The sequence below is a fragment of the Amphiprion ocellaris genome, chromosome 5 (genome assembly GCF_022539595.1).
Source record: "Amphiprion ocellaris isolate individual 3 ecotype Okinawa chromosome 5, ASM2253959v1, whole genome shotgun sequence".
Taxonomy (NCBI): domain Eukaryota; kingdom Metazoa; phylum Chordata; class Actinopteri; family Pomacentridae; genus Amphiprion; species Amphiprion ocellaris.
Genome location: NC_072770.1, coordinates 20,456,470 through 20,481,189, shown reverse-complemented (window position 1 = coordinate 20,481,189; position 24,720 = coordinate 20,456,470). Strand labels below are relative to the sequence as shown.

Sequence of the window (24,720 nt, the reverse complement as noted above, 5' to 3'; positions counted from 1 at the left end):
ACATTTGCTGTCTTTTCTTGCTCTCCATTTCCCTCAGTGATGTGCTCGTTGTGTGTTTCTGTATTTGAGATTCTACTTGTTCCCCAGAAGAGAGAGAGGACAGAAGGATCTGCATATAGTCAGTCGCCTATGGGAGAGCTGAGACTGCGATTACACGCCATTACAAATGAATTCACCTTCTCTTTCATAATGCTGCCCCTTAGTTCTGCCTCACTCTGCTGAAATAATATCACACTCAACACCAGCATTGATTAGTGCCTGAAACAGCTTCTGAATTTTTAAGGTCTGTTTTACAAAATAAAAAAAAGGCTTGACGTGAGTAATTGAAGTCGTTGTCCCCCCCCCCCCCCCCCCGCCACACACACACACACACACACACACACACACACACACACACACACACACACACACACACACACACACACACACACACACACACACACACACACACACACAGAATACAGTACAGTCCTCTGAGCTCATACTGTGGGCTTCAAAGTGCTTTTTTATTTAATCAGGGTTTACAGCTGCCAATTAAAGATTTTAAGATGATACAGGAGAAAGTTGGAATGTTCTTGGAGACCTTGGCCGTGTCCCCTAAAATAGCCTCCATTCTCTGTCTCTTTTTTCCACGGTGAGTAATGATCTGAAAGGTCAGCAAAGGTGAAGGGGATATGAGCGACTGCTGCTCACTTTATTGAATTACTATTCCTCGCAGAACCAAAAGTGAGGGGGCTTGTCTGGTTTTTTTTCACTTTGATACCATGTGTGGTTGGAGGTATTTAACTTAGAGCAGTCTGCGGTTTTAATTATTCCAAATATTTCTATATATCCAGCTATTACAGCCAAAAAGGACAATTATTCCACTGCCAGTAAAGGAACATGTGGGGAAAATCCATAGGGGCCACACATTTATAGACCCACAGAGTTTTAATAGCTGTGTTTATTTTTAAAGCAGAATTTAAACTTTGCTCTTCACATTTTATGGTGTTTGAAAACCAGATAGAGAACTGAATAGTGATAATCATATAGCTCATACTGAGTGTCCCAGTTACAGCAGTACAAGGGCAACTGTATCATTCTTGAATCAGAAAGTCTTTTAATACAGCACTTATTAGTATTCCTTTTTTGCACTCAGTGGTACTCGTTTTCACCATATGACTAAAAGACCAAGGCTTTATAAGCTATTTCTCTGAACACAATAAGTCAAGAATTTTCGTCTTTACTCTGACCCATTTCAAGAGTGAATTGAAGAGTGTTATCTAAGCCTTAGCACTCACAAAAATCCAGTCAGAACGTTCTTGTCTTAAGGTCAATCTTTTAAAAAGGAGAAAAAAAACATTCCTCTGTTTATTGAGCAAAGGCTGTCCTTGGTCAACCCTTTCAGGCGGAGATAAGTGCTAACAGAACTGAGGTGGGGGGAGACGTGGAGATTTCTATTGACTGACTGAAATTGGACAGCCTCAAACAAAGTTTCATGCCAAAGTTTTTCGAGGCAGAGATCCAGGCCTATGCAGCGCCGAGTTTCAGCTGCGCCGTGGATAAAGCTTTCTAATGCTATTGACTCTTTTTAGGGTCTAACCAAGATGTTCTGAAATATTTAAATGATCACTGGGAGTTTCTCCCTCGTCTGTGGCTGGGAATAAAAGGAGAGAGAGAGGAGGGAACTTTTTATGACAGCCTTTTACAATCCCTGAATTAATAGGCGCAAGATAATTAGAGAATTCTGTGCAATAACATTGTCCCTCAAGTTTTCTGGTCTTGGATGGCGTCAGGCAATGCATGCTGGTTAAAAAATAATTCATGTGTCCAGTAACAGTACAAAGCGCTAATTCTGGAGTACTTTTAATTTTAGCGGAATAATAATTAGTTTCAGAGGAGAATTTGAAGACTGGAGTGTCCCTATCCAAGACTGTGGTGATGTCACAGAGGTTTCTGTATGTTTAATGGGAATATGGAGATTTTAATTACATGAGAAGGAGGTCTATGATTACACCCAAATTACACGTGGTGGGACAAAATATGTCAACTGTCTTGAAGAAAAAAAATCGTAATAAATATAACATTTCTTAGTGCTTGATTGAACCCTTAGATAAGTCACAACACTGTCACCAGCAGTTAAACCTTGTACAAAAGGTATATTTATAAGAAGAATGGATGGCATGACTGTATTTATGTGAAAGCGGTTGCTCATACTTACAGGCATCTTTCCACTTATTAATGTGGTGTTAGAACAAATTTGAAGTTTGGATTCATGCTCACTGCTCTTCTCTTATCAATGTTGTTTCCAGCAGCTGCAGGAAACTGTGTTCTACCTGCTTAACAAATAATGGAAAACAGACAAAGGTAGCAACTGAGTGGTGCATTTAGCAGCTAAAGGGGAAGAAAACGCAAGCATTTGACTTATATTTATCAGCTGCACTCTGTATTTGTTGGAACCATTGTAGCTACTGTGCCCACCATCTTCATGATACCCTTCTAAACGAATGCTAATATCTCTGAAACACTCCAAACAGAAAACTTTGTGTTAGTCATGTATGACATCTGTTTTTCAATGACATTGCCTCATGATTCATGGAGCTATCTTCAGGGAAAACAGAATATATAAATAAACGATGGTTGAGCTGGGCTTTCAAATATGTTCAGAGTGAAGTAAGTGAAATGACTCAAAATACAAATTTACATCTAAAAATATAAAAGTTTCCTCGTAGTCAAATCGTTGGGAGACTCGTTGGGCAAATACATCTCATCAAGTCAAGGTTTTCCGTACTTAACAAGGTCAAAGCTCTATGTGGTCCAACAAGCTGTCGTTTAAATAAGGCCTGGTGACAGTTGGTGGATTTCTTTCTTCTTCCCCCACCAGAAAGTTATTCAGTCTCCACCATCCCCTCGCTGCTTTCTTTCATCTTCTCTCGTTTCCTTCCCCATATTTTTTCTCTCCCTCTCATTCTCTGTCTCACTCTTTCCCTGTTTCTCTCTCTCGGTGGGTGTGTGTCCCTTTAGGGTGTCTGCAGCAGCTGAGATAAGAAGCGAGTGTAGGACACAGGGGGATGGTGTTCACAGAAGCTAGGTGATCTTATCTACTCTCTCTCCCTCTCCCTCTCTTGCCGAGCATCCCTCGCTGCTCTGCTTTTCCTCTCTGCTCTTCTCCTCCCCCTCTTTCTTTTTGCTCCCTTGCCCTTTTTTCCTCTTCCCTCGTCTCTCTCCTCTCGCACACACATTCTCTCAGATCCCCTCTGTGCTGCTGTTGATTTGAATTTGAAGTGATGGGAAACCAAATTGGCAGCATTGACAGCAGAAACAAACAGCTTATCTCTCTCTCCTGGGCCAATATGGGTCTTCGTCAGATACTAGAGCCGCTGCCAGCATCTGACTTGTGACGATGATGATAAATTGAACGTTTGTTGACTGTCACTTTTCATGTGTGTGTATGCAAGCGTGTGAGGGTGTGTTTCTCCGTGTTAGCATCTATGTCTCATCCATACATGTGTGAATATACAGAGGTAAAGCCCAACCAAACAGAAATCCGACACTTAGCACACTTTCTACACTGTTTTTACTGTGTGCTTTGATATATTATACCATTCTATACCTCAACTCCACAGTGATATTCTCTTTAATTACATTCATTTGATAGATATCATAATCAGTAACTTTGCCAAATTTGAATTTTCTAAAAATAACCAAGATATATATATTTTTAAATATAGGTCAGTTGCTTATCATATTATAAGGCAGCGTTGGATATTATATACACTGAACATTTTGCAACCACCTCTTGCTCTTGCAAATTTTGTGGCACATAAATGCAATTTATAAAGCTGTGGGTAGAAAACAATATAACAAAAAAAAAAGAAAGAAACAAAGGTTGAGAACCACTGGCTGAACTCAACCAAACAGTAAATAGTCTAAATTATCTCTGTACCAACTCTCTACATCACAATCCTTTTTACTCATTTGCACTTTACAAAAAGTTTTAAATTCACAACGGGTGTTTTAGCTTTTAATACTCACTGCATTTTGCAAATAATTGTCTTACTTATAATGTATGCAACTTTGGACGTTGTAAACTAGTATTTTTACATTGTGGTATTGCTTGTTTGTAAAACATTTGCGTAAATCCAGTCTTGAATATACTCGTTGCGATGGGTGCCTGTGTTACAAACAATGCAACTGGGTGTCAGGTGTATGAAACGGAGGCTTGCATGTCTTTCCTATGGGACCGCGCTGGCATGTAGTGTTAACACGACAGGCCCGGAGAGGACGAGGAGGTAGCCAAGCTGTCAGCGGCCAGCTCCCACTTCACCTAATGAGAGAGAGGCCCGTTAATTAAAAACACCAACAGGCAGAGCTCCCCAGTGTCCCACCATCAGGACGACCTGGGGTTAAAGACGCGGAGTAGAGATGACGGGAGGCATGCTGCTTCTACATGGTGTTGCCCTCAACAATATATAGCCCCCAGAATTAAAGAAAAGAACAAAGTGAACTACAAATGGGTAGAGCTATAAGTAGGGGGGGAGGGGTCTATGGTAATCGTCTACTGCTTAGCTCTTGATGTTCCCAGAACAAACTGAGCTTCTTTTGTCTCTCTGTGCTCGTGTTTGTTGCGTGGCAGCAGGGAATAGTTTGCCAAAGTCGACATGTAGACGTCTATAGTTCAAGAAAGGAAAAAAATAAAACATTTGTCAAAGCTGGCGCATTTAGGTTTCTTTTTTCTTGATGCTGTAATATTTATGTCTACCCCTTTGTTCAGTCAAAGAATATTTATTCAAGGTCTGTTTAAGTTAAAAGAGTTTAAATTAATGTCGGAGGGCTCAATTTAATTTTTCTGTTTAAATTTTCTGCACCTGCATTTACAGTACGAGCTCAGATTGTGTTGTATCACGGCGGTCTTTTGTGCAATTGTCTTTGTAAGTGTTTTATTAAACTGTCAAACACATGAATCATTAGCCTTGATCTGCAGATTGACAGTTTGTCAGCTCTCTGACAGTGCTGTGTGCCTCACTGTCAACAGGGGGTGGCGAGGGAACAGCTTACATGTTCCCCACGGCTTCTTCTTCTTCCTCCTTGCCTCCTGCGTCTCCATCTTCTTTCCACCCCCACATGTCAGCCCAGGTGCTAACAAAACCGAGGATTGTGGGTAGTCTTGGAACATATGGAGCAGAGAGATGGAGAAATGAGGGGTGGAGGGAGGGAGGGAGGCGAGGGGGAGGGTGGGTGAGAGAGAGAGAGAGAGAGAGTGTGTAGCTGTCAGGCTGTCTATCCCTGTCACAGCAGCCAGAAGAGTGCGATGGACGAATGGATAACTGCTATTTCAGAATGCCAGGGAAAAAGCTCAGTCAGATTTGATGTGTTGATGTGGGCATAGTGGCTCTCACGCAACAGAATGCACAAATTGTCACACGCCGCCGCCGCCGCCGCGTTTTTTTGGCCCCACTTATTTCTCTTCAGCATGTGCGTGGATTGCGTCTGTATACAGAAAAATGTCCTGTTTGTTTGGTCACTGCAATGCCATTTCACAGTGCACAAACATGCACAGGCGTACACACACAAACACGAGCGAATTCCCAGTGCGGCCCTGTAGACAGACAGCTATGGCTGCAGGCTGACTGTGTGTTCCTGTGTGTGTGCATGTGTGTGTTGTTTCTGGCTATTTGCTGATGATTGGTGCAGCCCCCTCCCAAAGCTGTCTCTCCTTCTCTGTTCTCAGTCCACATAACATGCTTATGTCTTTCTCTTCCTCTCTCTTGCTGTATTTCAGGCTGTGCCTTCCTCACCTACTGTGCCAGAGAGTCAGCCCTGAAAGCCCAGAATGCATTGCACGAGCAGAAGACCCTGCCAGGAGTAAGTCATACACAAGGAATGCCATGTCGACCCAGAAGCAAAAATCGTACAGAAACCCATCCTGGATTCACTCACACACACAAACACAGATGCTCATTTTAACATATAATGCTTTATATTTATTCCAAATCAAAGGCGTCTCTCCGTCTTTGCCATGCTTGTCATGTACTGTTCATCAGTGGATGTACACCAGCAACGAGCACAGCCCTTCTTTCTCTTAAAGATCCCTCCTCTTCTTCTGCCCCACCCCCCCACGCTTTCACTGCCTCCCTCTCTCTTCACTTTGACAGTCACACACACACACACACACATACACACACACACACACACAAACCCATAGGGAGAAACCACACAGCATCACATCATAGGAATACTATTTATAGTCCTTCCTCCAGTTTGTGTAAATGAGTGTGTGTCTGTGCGTGTGCATGCACCCATGTGTGTGGGCAAGTGTGTGAGAGATAGACAGAGAGGGATGAAAAGTGGGTGGGCGGATGGATGTAGGCTCTCTCTACATTTATGTGCACGCTCTGCATTACAGCCCAGACTGGCAACAGCACAAGCGTGCATCACGAATGTATATCACGACAGTGCATCTTTACGACAGATGTTCACATGCTGTGGATGTTTTAACTCAAATGTATGATGCAGCTGGAAGCAGTGTTTGAATTCTCAGCTCCTAGTCATGCATGATGGGATGAGGGAGTTTTGACACTGTCATAGAGAAAACGTAGAGATTCAGTTGTTAGCAGCGCGTGTCTGGAAGTCTGAGGGATTATGTGCAATGTGAGCATTTTCTTTAGTGTATACATGATTTTCTGATTACATATTTGTGTGTGTGTGTGTGTGTGTGTGTGTGTGTGTCATACATTTTGAGTAATATGTGCATGCACCTGAATGCTTGAGCGTGCACATGGATGTCGTGCACGCGCCAGCCCCGCATGTGTGCGTATGTGTGTGTTAGGAAGTTTTGATGCGTTTCTGTCAGGCCTGGCTCGGTTTGCTCTGTTCGTTTTTAATGACGCCTCCAGGGAAGCTGACAGTCGCCGTGTTGAGCGCACAGCCTTTGATGTGAGTGATTATGACATCACAGACGTGCAGTCGAGAAGAGCGGAGGAGTGGGGATCCATGCTCTCAGTTTTTTTTTTTGCACTTCCCAGTGGCATATTATTCAGAAAGAAAGAGAGAGGGAGAGACAGAGACACAAGGAAAGAGTGGAGGAGACATTAAATATTTGGCCAAAACCAGAATGCGATTTTGTGTTCACACAAAGTGTGCTACCGATTGATGTTTTTGCCTTTGTTGCTATTGTTTGACACGGACTGGAATACGTGGGCAGAAAAAACAAGATTTTTAAAGATTCTGTCTTTACATCTTTAAGGGATGGAGAGTGTATTTGGCTTCATATGCTGCAAAGTAATGCTTCAACAGCAAATAAATGTAATCAGTCACTTGCAATCAACATTGTTTTAGGAGGAAATGCTAATTAGCAATGCCTTTGCCAGCAGAGGACAGTCTCAGGTTTGCATTTGATCGATGGTGAGCGTTAAGTAAACAAAGGTAATGCCATAGGACAGACCTAGATGCTCAACAAACCCTGAAGCACAGCATTCAGAGAGGCAGACCAGGAGACTGTCTTTTGTTGCTGGTGGAGGTAAAGCCAGCAAAACAGAATAAATGAGTTCATTAGAAACAGAGCGAGGACTTGGCCCTGGGAAAGGCAGTGGGACGTTTTATGGCGCACGATTATACCCTCTTTCCTCGGTTCCTTCTTGTTTTTTCACCTACCTTCTTCTCTCCTTCCATCCTCTATCAATCCCCCACTCACAGGCCAACACAACCAAAACCCTGCAAATGAAATCCCCTTTTTTCCCCCGCTAAAGCTTCTTTCCCCTTCACTTCATGTCCTGATGCGCTTTTTATCGTCAAAGTTGCTCCCCAACCCTTCCATTTAAAAAGTTTTCTGCCGTCCCTTTTTTTTCAGCTGCCAGGTGAGCCGAGAGAGGGGATTTGGCTTCCTGGTGGAAACGCCCTGTAAGCATGGCCGTAGGCTGTTGGTGTAGCTCAGACAAAGTACTAAGGGCTGCCTTGTGCGAATGTGTGTACAAGTGTGTGAGGGTGTATATATGCAGTGTCAGGAGAGATTTTGGGTAAACAAGTGACAAGCAAAAATACTGATGTTAAAGTGACACTGACATTGAACTACTTGTGATAGATGACAAATTGCTTTCACGTTCCTCATTCCGTTATAGCACAAGAAAGTACAAGTACACAGGATTATGCTGATGGAGAGTAAGTTTCTGCTAACAGAATTAAATCAACTCTACTGACAACTGACACAGAAACTCGTGTTTGCTGCATTGTTTGAGGACATTCAGCATATTCAAGAGGTATTTGACTGATAAGCCGATACAGTGAAAAGAGAGTGAAGTCAGCAGAGGACTTCCTGGAACTATGGATGGGTCAGCGAACGGTCATTAGGGTCTGTTAAGCAACAAATGACTATTACTGCAATTTTGTGTTTATAAAGCAAAGGGCTCAGTAAAAAGTATGTATATCCTGATCATGTTTTTTTGCTGCTTAAATGCTGAGCATCACATTTAATCGGTATTATTTTTCTAACACAATCCAACTGCACAAAGTGTATTTTGCAGGTACAGTAAGTCAACACTGAAACTAGCAGTTCAGATCTGTTTAACCTTTTCTTCTATAAGAAAATATAACCTGCACCACCAGTTTTCTTCCATTGTTTTCCTATAATATGTTGTATACTGTAATACAGTACATGAATATTTTTGGTGAAGAAGTGTGCCAGTGTGGATCTTTCAAAGAGTTTCTCTTCATTCACAGCATGAACAAAATATTAATGAGAAAAGTACGCAGAGAGTGCAGTACTCTGCCAAGGCTGCTCAGTCGTTGTATTATTTCCAATGGATGAGTCTCGATAAATCTGCAGTGGTCGACCTGTAGTAGGATCGCAATCGCGTGATCGTCAGGAAGCAGCTGACATAGCGCTCATTTGCTGTCATAGTGACAGTGACGCCGTGCTGCTATCTCGCAATGATACACACTAAAAGTTTTCAAACTGGCATCCAACCACCATAATTGATGTGATTGTAGCACTTTTTTAACGTGCTTACTTATTTAAATCTACACGAACAACCAACCGAACAACAGTCTATATGATGCAAGATATCAACAGCAAAAATGTTTTCTTTCCTCATTTGAGTTACAGAGTCGCTGAGTAGATAAATGGAGGCTTTTCTTTCTTTTGGGGATGGTGATGTGAGACAGACTTAAAATGGGGCGCGTCCCAAACGCCAGGCTCCGACTGCCATACTTGTGATCCTGCGCTCCAGTTTCAGACTCGTAGTACAGCAAGAGGCATTAAAAAGCTCCTCTATTGATTCTGGCAAAAGTCCTCACGAGTGGGAGGATGTGTTTTTTTGTGCACACGTGTGTGTGTGTGCGCGGTTGTGCGTTTATGTGTGGGTCACAGGGTGGAGTTGCAGAGATGGAGCTTGTGCAGCATGTGCACAAACCACAGGGTACAAATACCCACCAGCAAATCCTCCCGCACACATATAAATACTAACACACACTAAAAAAAAAAAACAAACAAAAAATAGTGATCTGGCATCCCCTCAAACACACTATCAGATATACAGTATGGGCCACAGCACTGCCATATGCCCCCACGCAGTGTGCAAAAGGAGCGTGCACTCCTGAACACCTTGCACCACATTCCAAGTTAGAAAATAATGCATATAAATACACAGGTACAAAACACACCGCTGATACTCACAACACATGCACTCACACTCCAAGCCTGTCTCTTGTAACTGCAACACAACACTCCTCGTAAACACTTCCATTCAACAACATGATACTCTGATACTCACAGAAAGAGAGAGAGAGGAAAAGAAATAGGGAGAAAGTAAAAGAGAGAGGCAGGGAGAGAGAGAAATACGGCGTCGATTGACTCTCACTGTAATAGTGAGCCAGATGAGAAAATATAGAACACTGTGAATCAATGCGTCATTTCAGTGCGCTTTCACACACACACACACACACACACACACACACACACACACACACACACACACACACCAGCTCATAAACACACAGAGTTTTCAGCCCAGGGGCAAACAAACAACAGAAAAGACGGGAAAGCAAATGAATAGCAGGAGGGAGGGAAGAGGAAGGGGTGGATGAAGGCAGATTGGACAGAGTGGGTGGATGGAGGGAGTGGGAGGAGAGGTATGGTCGAGGTGCCTCCATACCGACTGATTTGTGTCTGTTTCTTTTTTCATCCCGGCCTCCCCACCCCTCCTCCTCTCAGTTGAGATAATGCCAGGGCAAGAAATCTATGGCATTGATTGGCTCCTGCGACCCAGTTTCGTGGCAGCTTTTTCTCAATAAGTCGCCCTCATTGGTCGATAACTGCCAGGCTCACCAGGTGAAGTGGGTGAAGAGGTGTTTGCATGGGGTGTGGTGGGGGGTGGGGATGGGGTGGTTTGGTGTTGGTGCTCAGTTATGATTTCCCTCATCCCTCGGCGTTCGTTAGTACAGTAGTTCACTCATTCTTGTAGATTTAGATTAGTGGCGCAATGTGCAGGAGGCATAACTACACGTCCACATGAAAAATGCCACAGACCCTGGAGTTAAAACGTCCCCTCCCTCTCCCTGAACCATCACCTCATCAACTATCCTAATCGCCCTTATCCAAAAGGAAACTGTTTGCCACATAACGTGCTCCACTTAATGAATACACAGCCATTGACAGAACTCTGGAGTGATGCACAAGCAAGTTTGAGCTAAAACGACTCTGGCGTGCAAAATCAATAGGTATAGAAGCTTTGCGAAAACACACAGATTTCTATAAACTCATAGACCTAATGAGCAACTTATTTCAGTCATATGTGCCAAACAATGGAAAGAAAAAGCAGACCGCATTGACAGTAGTCTGGGTAACAAAGGAATTAACAGTATCCGGTGTCCACACCGGAGCAAAGCTTTTAAGTGAGTGTGCAGTATGCAGCCTGAATCTAGCAGGTCATAAGCCTGCAATAAAAATTCAAATTAGTCTCCCCAACAGACAGTAGAAAGGCAGAAAGAATCTCTGAATATAGTGTTTGTAATAAATTCTGAGTTAAACACAGATTCCCCTGTTTGTTGATAGACTCATCACAGTTCATTAATTTTGTGAGTTTTTTCTTTTAACAACCTGCAGAGCAACGAAGGTTTGCTGGACTTCACATAGCAGTGTTGTCGTAGTTTTATGCACTTTTCTGTCTGTGATTTTTTGTGGTTTGGATTGAGCCCATCAGTTCCAATTAATGGATGTCTTAAAGGACCAGTGTGGAGGATTTAGTGGCACCAAGTTGGGAGAATACAGGTTATAACCAACTGACCTTAGGTTGGAAAAGCCATTTGGTTTCAGTTTGTCCATTTACCCTCATTGGAAGAGGATCCACTCCCTACGTAGATATGAAGGGCTCAGTCTCAGCTAAAACAAAATAAAATAAATGCAGTTGAATATATTCAAATACAACCACATTTATGAATACTATATTCCATTTCTGCTAATAGATCTCACTAAACCCTACACACTTGTCCTTTAGCCTGTAATAAAACTTTGGGCAATAGGGTGGTTCCAACTTTTTGGCCGCAGTTTGGAAAAGTCCCCTTTCGTTTGTTTGTCATACTCCCATGCACAAAGCCACAAAATAGTTTTCTCAGTTTTGCATGGAAGAACATAACTGGTCTGCACAGAACGATTGACCTCAACCCCATCGAACACCTTTGGGATAAACTGAAACGGTGACTGTCAGCCAGGGCTTATCGGCCAGCATCAGTGGCCTTCCTCTTATGGCTGAGTGGGAGCAAATGCCTGCAGCCTGTTTCCAAACTCATGTGGAAAGCCTTCTTAAAAGAGTGGAGGCTGACAGAGCAGCAGATTAATGCCCATGGTTTGGGTTTGATTGATTAATTGATTGATTTATGTCCTGCACTACACGGTGCCCAGTCCATATGGGCTTAAGCTGTCAGTACTGTATAATCTAATCCAACCAAAGTACTTGTCGGATGGTCAAACAGTATCTGAAAACCCCTCTACCACATCTTTCCAAGTTGGAGGGAGGGAGAGGGGTCTACATGCAGCATTTTTTCCAACTTTTTAAAACCAACAGTTCCAGATTTCAATATTCATACAATCTCTTCCTATAAAGTATGCAGCATTTTGCAAATTGAACAAGTATTGCCTCCCTCCCCTGCCAGCGAGGGTCGGCTTTTCATCCTACCTTAATACATGGCTGTTCACATAGCTATAAATACTTTGGTTTCCAACATGGTCAAGTGAAAAGCCGTCTGTTTTTTTTTTTTTACCATAATGCTCCTCATATTTTCAAGACATGAGCAAGAAAAAAGGCAGCAAAAATGAAGTACAGATCTACAAATTTAAAAGCAGCACACTGAAAAAGTTCCACTTTATATAACAGAAATGCTGTATTTAGATTTCCAACAGTCTTTGGTTGTCTATGTACTTTTGGCCAAATAGGACAGCTTTGGTTAAACCCCTTCAAGGCGTAAAGCATGAATGGTGCTGTAATTGTAACAAAGATCATTACAAGCCTACACACCATCTTTTGTCATATAAAGTCTGAATGCTCCCATTATCATTGGGCTCTAGGCCTGATGTTACAACCTCCCATTGCCAAGTGGAGTTTGAGCAGATTGTACAAATGAGAAAAATTCATCTGTCTCGAGGCAGTAGTTCACTATAGTCCAATAAGCCAACTAATTTCAGAAGTGGTGCGTGCTACCCGCTGGGTCAATAGATTGATGATCCATATGTGAAATTACACACCTTTTTACAACTCAGCCATACTGCAGTGCATGCAGTGTCATAGCAGTAACCCAGTTTTTGATGGTAATCTCATTTAAAAAGGAGACTTTGGGTATTGGCCAGGAGTCCCCAGTGCATCTATTCCAAAAATCAGAGTTTAGCAAAATGTCCTATTACCACTCATCATTGGGACATGTGTTAACTCATTTCTGTTGCTGTATTAATCATTATTATAATTTCAAATTACTCTTACTTTCTTCTCCTCTTCTAAGTGAAGTTACAACAGACTGTTGCTCATGGAAATGATGAAAAAAAAAAGGCCTCAGCCACGAGCAGTTTTTGAAAGTGTGATAAGCTCTCTAAAGGAATGGATTGAACTGTCTGAGCAATTCAAAACACCTCTGGTAAGTGCCATTATTGGGTGATCCGAATGTTTTTGTATTTGCACTAAGAGCATGTCCCCACTTCAGAAATTTCAGAGGTGCCATGCTCTTTTCAGCAACTCAGTCTATTGCTGGCTCGAGCTATTGTCACAGTCTGAAATCAACTTGTCCTTTCCTCGAGTTTGTATTGATCTGCAAAAGCATAGCCGTACAGCGCACCGATGAGTCTTCATCCTCAACAGTCTGCTCCACTGAGCATTTACAAGTGTTAATGTCACAACTGGCAGTTTAGGGCTCTTCCATGTACTCACCAGAATGGAAAGTGGTGTCAAAAAAAGTAATCTCAGGTGCATTTTATTCACTTTTAGATAAAAGAAAAGTTTCACCAAAACCTCCCTGTGATGCCTTCATTACTGTTTTACTGCAGAAAAATCAGCTATCCAATTCTTGCACGATGAGAGTTATTTCTTGAAACCCCCAAAGCCGAATACTCTCTAACTGAAATACACTCAGCAGCAGCTACGTCTGTAGCTAGAGAGAGGACAGAAGCATGGGCTGCTGCAGCTGGAGCTATTCTTCAACAAACAAAAAAAAAGCTTTAATAGCATCCTAACCACTGCGCGCCCGGCTTCAGCCCTGGCCGTGCGTATAGTTCACAGATTTAAGTATCTCCATAAGTTGGTTGTGATAGTCATTCTGCCATTGTCATAGTTTTACCTCCTGCTGTTGCTGCTATATTGAGTTCACCTGACTCCAGCTGCTTTGAAATATCCTGCCAGTTCAGGTTTTTTTTCTGAATACTTGTATGTCACACTGCTGTATCTATTTGTCTTTTTCAAGCTCTCAAAGCCACGTACAGTACAACAACAGTAAGTGCAGTTTTCAGTTGATATTTTTTATTGTAGCCTGTTCAGGTAATTTACCATGCACACTAAATGTTGAAGAACAGAGGAAAGATAACTGGAAACAATAAAATGCAATAAATCAGTCACACCTACGAGATAATTTATCTATCAAAGTGGTGTTTTATTGATCGTAGGAGAACGTTATGGTCTGGACTGTCTACCTTTCCTTTCTGTTGAGCATTAGTGTGGCTTGATTCGACTGTTCTACTCGTAAAGCCTTTCTCTCTCAGATGTCAGTGCGGGACAGAAGAGATGCTTTGAAACAGCAGAGAACGTTTTCATTCAATGATCTCATTTTTTCCTGAGGTTTTACAGAGCTCGTGCAGCTTTTACTGTACACCATGAAGCTCACCGCACTCTGCATCTCACTCTATATTAGTTCTTCCTGTTAATCAGCGGTTTGCAGCTTTTCAAGGAGACCAACTGCTGGTATAAAATTAAAGATTACTGAACGTAGTAGTCGTCAAGCTTTGAGTCTCTTTAAGATATTTTATGTAACCATTAGTTATCGCTTGTTTTTCAAAGCGGATTTATAGAATTTTGGAATAAAGCCGCTCAAGTGTTTAAAAATTCATGTTAAAGTTACTTTCTAGATGCAACATTGCTCCTTAAGAAGAACTCTTTTAAAGTGCTACTTTGGTATTGAGCTAGATAGCAAATAAATTATTTCACAATGACTGCAGCAAAAAAAAAAAATCACAAGCCCAGTTTGAACAAGGGCTTTTATAATGAGAACAACTAAAAGAAAGATTACTGTGTCAGTTCAAAGCAAAGGGCAATTATCATGCAATGCTTGCATTGCTGTTGTCTCTGTCTTCTTTCATCATAACCCTGATGGCAAAAAACTATTCAAGGAATGTATAACTGATTACAGAAGAGCTAACAATGTAGCAAAGTGGGAATATATAGAAAATGATTAGAAAACAGTGAGACAAAGCAGGTTAAGGGTAGAAACAGAAACCATTGATTTGTTACTGGCGTTGACTGCGATACTGAACGTTTTTAAAAGTAGGACCCAGTGGTGAGTCGTGCTGCAATATTAATGTTGTTTTTCTACTTATAAAAGTTCTTATAAAGCAGAAACCCCACAGTTTGCACAAAGGAGCTTTACTCTTCTGTAAATACCGTTCTGATGCTCAGTGGCAATGTGCAAAGAAAAAACAAGAGCCATTTTATTGTGTGACCTTCACCGCCTCACCTTCACTGTAGCCATTGGAATATATAATATGGCAATTTCAATTTCTTCATTTGGCCCATATCATCCGATATGTTCGACAGAGTGAGAAGTGGCACTCGGAAATCTTATTCCCAACGCCGCTGAAGCAGCTGGTGAGCTGGTGGCCGGCAGATGTGATAATGACACAACGCACCAGCTGAGGCGGGATAGCGGGCCACGACTCAGGCAGCTTTTAATAATTGATGGCAGCCAAGGCCCCGGATTGGCCAGTAATTGCATTACAGGTCACTTCTCAATAGCAATTTGTGAAAGTTGTGGTGATGTGTGCCGGGTGGCGATCAATAGGCACTGTCCAGAGATGCGGCCCCTCCTCTCATGCTTTCTAAGCTTTCTGTTTCTATGAAGGCAAGGAAATATTTTCTCTCTGTGCAGCAGCAGAGTGGGGATTCTTTCACTCTGCATCAAAATAAGAGATCCCATTTAGGACACTAGTCACTGTTAGCTCCTGTTAAACACATTATCCCCCTTTAACTATGTATAATATAATTTCTAGGCAGTCAGTATTTTTTTGTCATAGGGAGTAAGTTTTCTAATTACTAGGCAGTGAACCTTTGAGTGGATGCTGAGGTGGAGGCGAGTCTTGTACTGATATATGAACAGCAGTACAGAATATGCTTTGTTTCTGAGGTCACATTTCGGTACAGCAGAGAAGAAAAAAGAAATGCTTTTAGTGTCTTTCTGGGTTGTTACTTTGAAAAAAAAGCTCTAAAATTGAACAGTGTCTCACCAACTGTTAAGCTCTTAAATGCTTTCAATAAGAAAAAACGAAAAGAAAAAAATGCAACACAGACATAAGTAATGCAGCCGTGGCTGTAGCATGAAGTGACAGCAGCTTCCAGGTGAAAACCGCAGCAGCAAAAGAGTGAGCAGCACACTGACGGCTTAAGTACAGCATCATAATTAATCCATGGTATTTGGTGTATTTTGTAAGTGGTGCATCAGACTCGGGTTGGCTGCCTGATCCAGCTTGGATTTTTTGGAGTATTTTGGAGCTCAACCCGCACAACAGACATCTCTGACCCTGTTTTGATTTTGACCATGGTTTTTTTTGGTCGGTCTCTTGAGAGTGCAGCCGCTTTATGCAAGCGCAATAATCACGGAGTGCCCCGTTAAAATAAAAATATCTGGCATACGTGGCTGAAACACAAATGAGTGAGAGGCAGCCTCGGGTTCACAAGGTTAAAATAGCACAAGAGCTCAAATTCGTCCTCAGCACAATGCACAGTGTGCTTTATTTTCCAACTGTAGTGCAGGCTGTGAGCTCGGTGCCCCCTCTGGCTCTCTGGCGCTACTCATTATTATGAAAGTTATTTACTGTTCTGGCCTTTCTTTCTTTTTCTGTTGATTTTTTATTTTTTTTTGCTCCCATTGTTGATGTCTCACCCACTTTGACATGTAAACTATCACTGTGTCATTTCGCCGCATCTGCTGTTCATTGTTTTCCTCTCTCTGTATCTGTCTCTCTCTATCTGTCTCGCCCTCTCTCTTCCTCCTCCTGCTCCCTCTGCTGTGGCGTCTAGAGGAGAGAAGAGTGAAGGAGACAGTAGATTTTGCATGCTCTAAATACAGCCTCTACGTGTGCGGGGTGCTGTCATCAAAGGAGAGAAGGGACAGGGGATGGTTCAGTTCTTTTGTGATACTGTGCGTTTGTGTGTATGCATGCAACTGTTTGCGTATGTGACTAAGAGTGCATTAATTCTAGCAAACATCAAAGACACTCCCTCATCCATCTCGCTTTTTCCTCTCCTCCTCCCTTCGTCACTCTCTCTAATGCTCATTTTAGCATCATTTTGTCCGCATCGCTTTTTTTGTTGTTGTTTTTGCCGTTAGACTCCTGCTTCTGCTTTGCCTGTCTGTTTTGGTGTGTCTCACCTCTCTTGCATGTGCTTGGCGGGGTGTGACAGCATTGAGAAGTCACCAAAGAGGTAAATGATGATAGGCCATCCATCATGCTTTATGGACTCTGTATGGTGCTGCCGTGGAGAGTGGCTGCACTGTGCAGTAACTCAGAACACTCTGTCCCTCCATATAACCTGGCAGGGGCTCTGCTGCTCGCCTCGCCTCTGCTGGGTGAGTGTTTATGTGTGTGAGACACAGGAAGAGCGTCGATCTGACTCACCCACTTAAGTGTTTCTCTGTGTGTGTTTGTGATTCAGTGTGTGTGGACGAGTGAGGAGGGAAACAGAAGAGTGTTTGTCCACACTGCCAGACTATGGGCAATGAGCTTTCATTATGGCCTGATATGCCACTGCTGGGAGCATCAACTCTGACCAGAAGACACATGTTCTCTCTCTCTCTCTCTCTGTGTGTGTGTGTGTGTGCGTGTGTGTGTGTGTGTGTGTGTGTGTGTGTGTGTGTGTGTGTGTAGGAAAGACACACACAGAGACACAGAGAAAGAAAGCAGTAGTGAGAAAGAGATAGAAAACGACTGAGTGGTTCTGAGTACTGTGTATGCAACCCTTGACCCATTTTCTACATCTCGCTATATGTCTTTTCCCTTTTTTTTCTTCCTTGTAGGCCTATTATTGTAAGAAAGTGATGCCAGAGCTTTCTTAACATGTAAGTTGAGACATTTTGTAGATTTGTGTCAATGTAATACATATATGTCATATATATGTTGAAAGAGTTATAGACCTTTTATCACTACAGCAGTCATGTTACACCAGCACAAGCACAAGAGTATTTAACCCTCTGAACCCCAAAATGCACCGGCGGGTTTAAAAAATGTGATTTTTTTTCAAAAACTGCAAAACTACACCTTTATCAGAGCCAGAAGCTGCAAAAACGTTAAGGATTATCAAGGTTTCAGCTTCCCAAAGGTCATTGAACTACTCATTTATGACATGCTGTCTCAATCGAGAAATTTCAAAATTTCATCAAAATCACGTCATTCTACGTTTCACTTAAAAATTCATAAAAAATAAGCTGCTCACTCTAACCAGATTCTGTGAAAGACCAAAAATTCTGTTCTCGTCAGCGCAGCTAACAAGTAATAGTGACTCAGCTGCTACCAATAGTCACATGAAATTCTGGGATTATTTGGGCTGAACTGCAGGCTGTGTTTACACAGAACAGATAGCAAACAAGCATGGAAATCTGTGTGGTAACAATCTCAACATGTAAATAGTAAAGCATCTGTTGTATGTAGACTTTTTTTTCCCCACTATTTGTAACACCTGTGAGCACTTGGGAAAATGTTGTCCATGCTGATTCCAGTTTTTCTGTCACTTTTATTTTGTGTAATTCATGGCAATGTAACTTTTTTATCCTACACAAAAGCCACTTCTGGCTTCTCCCTGTTACTAGCCATGGTTGTTCTGTTTCCATACAGCTGCAGGACTTTATATTGCAGAGAAAAATGAGTCCACACAGAGTAAAAATGTGACAGCAGCATAAAAACACACAGAAATTGCTTGGGGTTCAGAGGGTTAATAACATTAATAATGGCTGCATTCCACTCAGAGGAGGTTTCAATACTGTGTGTGCAGCTCACTGGAATAGCTTACGAGGAAAATAAACAGACCTGAGTCATTGTTAGTGTTTGGATTATCAGTTACATCCAGGCTTTTCTTATGACAAGTCAAAATGTCTGTTTTGAAAAACAACTGCTGGCTGCTGTAATCATTCCTCCTCTACATACCAGGAGTGTAACTGTGCTCAAAATTCACAGTGCAGTAATATGGTTTAGTTTTGGGGTCACTTTTAAAACCAATTTCTAAGGACACAGCAATCCTGTTGAAATGAACCTAATTGGTATTGGCCCACACAGTGTGACCAATGAAGTCGCAGGTTCTGGCCATGCCGGAAAACCAATTACCCCATGAAGAGTTAACACAGGTTTAAAGTTGCCCAGTGTCTGCCCAGATTTCAAGGCTAATCCCACTATCCTGTGATAGCTGACAGACAATGACTGGTGCACAGCCAAACTCTTCTGGGTTAAAGTCTTGATTTCGTTTTCGTTCTCCAGGACTACAAGAACGCAGACATAAATAGACTTCTGACAGTAAGTGTTTGGTTCACAGGGGGAACAGAATGTCCCAAACAGAGCAGTTCAGAGCAAATACACAGATTATTGAAGTGATTCTTCCCCCTACTTTGTAAAAGTCGGTTCAGATTTTACATATAGCTGATTCTAGAGGTAAATTTACATAAGATGTAAACTTATGTACACTTCATAAACGCAGAGACACTCAAAATAAGGATCAAAGACATTCATACTATCTGGTTCATATAGGTTTGTTGCAGAAACACAACACTTGCAACAATCCTGAACACAACTACAGGATGAGGTCAGCATGAACCTGTTGGATTTAATTAAAAATAAAAACCTATGGAAGACTAAATGAAGGGGTTTTTTACATCCACATACGTGCCTTGTTTTTATATACAATTTTAACTATTAGCAGTATTTCTTTTCTTTATTTTAACTAGCCTTGCTTCGCATATTAACCTCTAATTATGTTGGTCCTGGTGCTACAAGTTGGTCCTAACATTTTTGAGTCTATTATACATCTCAGTCTAGCGGAACATTTTTAGTTTTTTTTGGTGAGTGTATTTGTTTTGTAATATTTTTGATCAGTTTAAGTTGTTTTATATTATTTAGAATTTAAAAATGAGTATGTGGACAATTATATGTATTTTTCCCTTATAAACTTATGATTTTGCCATTTTATTTGAGTTGATTTATTATAGGCTCTTTTATGATTGCCTCACTTGTTCCACAAGTGAGATGTTAATATCTTATGTTGTACGTTTGCGCATTTTTCTTTTTTCCATCAAACATTGCCTTTAGAACAGACATTTTATAGCATGAATATTTTTCTAACAAGCTCCTCAGAATGCCTCATAATAGCTTCAAAGGATTGTAGATTTAGTTGCTTGTTTTCATACACTGCTAGTGTTAGAAATGGACAAAAAAAAAGACATTTGGCATGTGAGTATTGTGTTAAGGCAGACTTGAAAAATTCTGACCCTAACGTTATTTACTGTACAAGTTGGCTTACAACCATCTAAAATCTCCACATCGTCCTCACTGCATTACGGCCTCTCCTTCATCCTTTTGTCTTTCTATCTGTCGCTCCCCTCTCCATCCTCCTCCTCAATAACCCCCTCCTCCTGGTGAGCCCTTTCACACTTTTCTTTTGTCACCTTTCCACATGGAAGAACAATTGCTCAGAGTTCTTTCTCTCTCTCTCTCTCTCTCTCTCTCTACCCTCCTCTCCCACACTTCCTCTCCTCTCTCCTCTTAGATCCAGAGGGAATCACACTGTCTGAACCAAATGTGCCACAAACTTGTCAGATGATGTTTGTTTTCCGCCCCATTCCCGTACCTCTTTTTCAGCACGCCTGTGTGTTTTAACGCTGTCTACATATTTGACAAAGTGCTGTGACATGCACTGCGCTTGCACGTCAACAGACTGAAAATGTGCAGCGTCATTAATGAAATAGGAATCTGCAGAGTTGGGGTTGGGGGAGGGGAGCGGCGGCCAGATTGACTCGACGGTTTGTGTGATAATAAGGTTTGTATGTTCAGACAGCTTGTTAGCATATATGTGAAGACTAAGTAAACAACCTTTCCGCCGAGGCTCCCTAGAAACTTTGAGTAAAGGATATTTTGCAGAACACCAGTGGTGTTTAAGAAACAGAGCAGCTGTGCTCATGCCACCAAAAAAAGAATCTCTCTTCTCAAGAAAATGTGGCACAAATGCTATAGCTCCATTTCCCTGAGGACATTATTTGCCTGCTAAATAATTAGTCCTTATTAGATACCAGCTTAAAGACAGATTGGAGATGTCATTGGAGATCTAAGTATCACTTGGGCCCATTTCCAGATTTGATGGAAGTCAGAAGAGTTGGATTTATAAAAGCAAAACTAGAAATGACTGGAGGACTGGGATCTGATACTCTACACCATGTATCAAGTTATTTAGCACATTCAGGTTTAGATTATTAGTTATGATTCCTAACTTCAACAGTCTAGCTTCTTTGATGCAGATATTACAGATATTACAAGCAGAATGTGTTCTAAGTGTATGTACATTTCATATGACATACTAAACCTGGTGACACACCAGAAACGAGAGTGGCAAAATGAATGCAGGCTTTTGCATAAAGTTTCTGGAATTAATCCCTCAACAGCTTATCAAGTATAGTGATATTGTGTGTGGCAAGACATCTGCACACACTAAACTTCTCTGAATTTCTGTATATATGTTCTGTATGTATGTATATAAAGCTGAGTCACGGAATTACAGAGAACTTGGGTTTCCAAAGGCTCCTATTTGTAATTTCAAACAACTGATCAAGGAGTGCCTCGGTGTTGCAGTGGTTAGCACTGTTGCTTCACAGCAAAAGGTTCAGTGTTTCAATATGTTTTTTGACTTTTTCGTGTGGAGTTTTGCTTATGTGTGGGTTTTTTCCAGCTTTGGTATTTTAATTGGTGATTGTAGTCTGTCTATTTGTTGAGGACTGGTACCGACACCAAGCAGTAAACAGTCCCCCGGAGCTCAATTATCAAATACTGGAGGATCAATAAGCGCCAACATTATCGCTTCTGCTATCAGTACTAGAGACATTCAGGAAATAGATTTCCTATTTATGATTGCTACATAAATGTTATCTCAAATCAATGCTGACTATGTTCGTTGCCACATGAGCAACATGTCTTTTGCATGTTAGAGCAGAAATTGATGAAGCTAATGAGTCTGACTAACATCAAGTGAAAATTCATATCATACAAGTAGAGAAATGCACAGTTTGACTGCCTGGCTTGTAGTTCATCTCTCACTGCTCCAGGTATGTTATGTGTTGTATCCTGGAGGCCTCACTCTGAATTAACTAAATTATTCAAGTTGGGGTTAATGATTAAAGTAACCACTGGCTGATTGTTTAGCTGTTGGTGTGTTCACAAATACATCTGAACTGTCTTTCAGGAGATGTAGTCATTTGGGGGATGCAGACAAACTGTTGTCTTGCTTTTATTTTCATCCTTTTTCTAACTAAATATTGGTATTAGCAGTGATAAAGAAGTACTCTGTTTTCTTAGGTAATACTATGAATACTGTACAGGCAAAAGAATGTTAAATAAAAAGCAATTTACTTGAAAATGGCAAGTGGAGGCATTGATTTTTTTCATAGAAGGAAAAAATAAAGCAATGGTCATTTTGGTCTAAATCACTTTGTTTTTTTACTAAAATATAAGTATGAATACTATAAAAGTACCGGATCAATGACCAGTAATAGTAAAAGTAGTAGTGTCGTTCTTAATGATAACCATCCCTACTCTTTGTTTTGGTCCTGTGAAAAACTGTTGACCTGTCCAGAGTGTATCCTATCGCTTGCCCAATATCACCTCCCCTTTGCAGGGTAAAGCAGGTGTAGTTAATGAATGGACAATCATTTATGACATGGTTTACAGTAACGCATACATACAGATAAGCAAATAGGTAATTCTAAATTAGCCATAAGTGTGACTGTGCACAGTTGTTTGTCATTATTTGTTAGCTCTGTGACGAATCGGCCTCTTGTCCAGGGTGTAGCCTATGTCTTAGCCATTGTCAGTTAGCATAGGTTCCAATCCAGGCCTATTCTTGGTACAGGATCCAGGATAAAGCATATATATATATATATATATATATATATATATATATATATATATATATATATATATATATATATATATATATATATATATATATATATATATATATATATATATATATATATATATCTGAGGCATAGATCACAAATGCTGGACATGGGATAAAAAGAGAGAAAGAAGAACAGGGCAAAAGAAATAGGCAAGAAGGACAGTTACGGCTAAGTCTGCCAAGAAGCATTGTAACTTACCTCTGGCAATCCCACATTGTAAGTACACTTCTAAAACTCATCCCAAACTTTGGCAAGACGTGGCACCTGCACCCGCATCCTTTATGAATGTCACACCCCGTGAGAGGAAAATGATTACGTTGCAAAGAAGACAGGGGGCGGAACAGGAGGGGGTGGGAGGAAGGGAGAGAAGAAAAATCACTTTGATGGATTATGCTTCTCATGGGACAACCTTGTAACGTTTTTGGACAGGAGTCTAACTCGCCCAGATTCTCTTTTACAGCGGTGATTCTCTTTTTTCTTCTGTCTCCTTTTGTCATCCCAGACATGCACTGGCTGTGACAACTGTGCCAGCGGTGATACCTAATGATACCGCTTGCAGGAACTAATTACTACCAGTGATTAAGAGAGGAGACGTGGCTTCTACCACACATGCTGTCTTTGCGTGGGGGAGATTTTTAATTGCCTTTGCCAAATAAATGATGGCCAAAGATGCATGGACCCAGGCTTCTTAATGGAGTCTTAGTGCTCTGTGGCAAAGAGCGAATATTTCAGGGCCCTTGGCACTCCCTGCACACAGATGGTGCCGCCTGTTCACAACCAGCGCCTGTTGTTGATCAGTGCGTTAAGGGCACCTGTGAAATTAAACAGACAAATGAATTCCCCACCGGCTGCAAAACAGAATATTAGCATTGCATGAAAGATGGCTAAACTGATGCATGCATTAACTGCTTTTAATGCCAAAGGCCAGCGCATTTTAATGTAGTTAGTCAGAGGCTTGGGTCTGTAAAGTTACTAAAGGAAGCAAAAATAAGACTGTAGAAGAGTGTAATCTCAGCTGGATGTTGGAGATGTGGTGCTTGTGCATATTTGTTAGCCCTTAAGCACATCTAGACCTAATTAACAATCATGTTCCACAGCAAGGTTGTCTTTGGCAAGGATCCAGCCCAACCAATAATTCATTTACAGAACGGTAACACATCTTCATGGGTAGTAAAGGACTTAAAAGTTTGACATGGCTCTTGCAGGAACACTTACTGGTAAGCTATCCAGTGCACATTTTCTCCTTTAATGGCTTCTGTGAATAGTTTTTTTTAAGCAAACTAATAACGAAAATACCAGTTTTTTTAATTTCAGTATATTTTGAATTCTAATTTCTAAGATTCCTGTTTATTTTATTATTGGTTTTGGGGACATCTTTGGTTATGAGGTGACAATGATTTTGTGTTCTTGAACTGCATTTCCCAGTCCCCTTTGAAATTGTGTTATCAGGACTCTAAGTGGACTGACAGCAGCTCCCTTAATCCCAAACAGGCCAGCATGAAATGAACTACTGACACTAGTGTGGCAAACACAAAGGCAGATTTTAGGATGAGGTCTAAGAGTAGTAAGTAAGTCTACACTGGATTAACACATCAAACACGATGACATGATGACTATTTCACTGGTGCAGAAATGCTACAGTTGCCTCAAAAACCAACAAGAACATCACGTTAACTAAAGGCATCTGCTGCTTGGTAAAGATGCCAATGGACCTACTGTACAGTAGCACTTAGCAATACATCTAATAGCTGCATCTCAATCTAGGCACTCATCCAAAAAAATAATATAAGTCATTGTGATATAATAAATGACATTCCAGTCAGTCCCAGCGGAAAAATCTGCATCACTCACCAT

At 41.3% G+C, this 24,720-nt stretch overlaps 1 protein-coding gene across 11 annotated transcripts in view; it reads left to right on the top strand.

Annotated features, from left to right (window-relative positions):
* Positions 1–24,720, top strand: part of celf4 (CUGBP, Elav-like family member 4) — a 90,473-nt gene that overhangs the window by 16,082 nt on the left and 49,671 nt on the right. For all 11 annotated transcript variants that reach the window (XM_035945875.2, XM_035945869.2, XM_035945873.2 and 8 more), the window contains exon 2: positions 5,762–5,844. In XM_035945875.2, the coding sequence (XP_035801768.1) occupies positions 5,762–5,844 (83 nt within the window). The remainder of the gene's footprint in view (positions 1–5,761; positions 5,845–24,720) is intronic.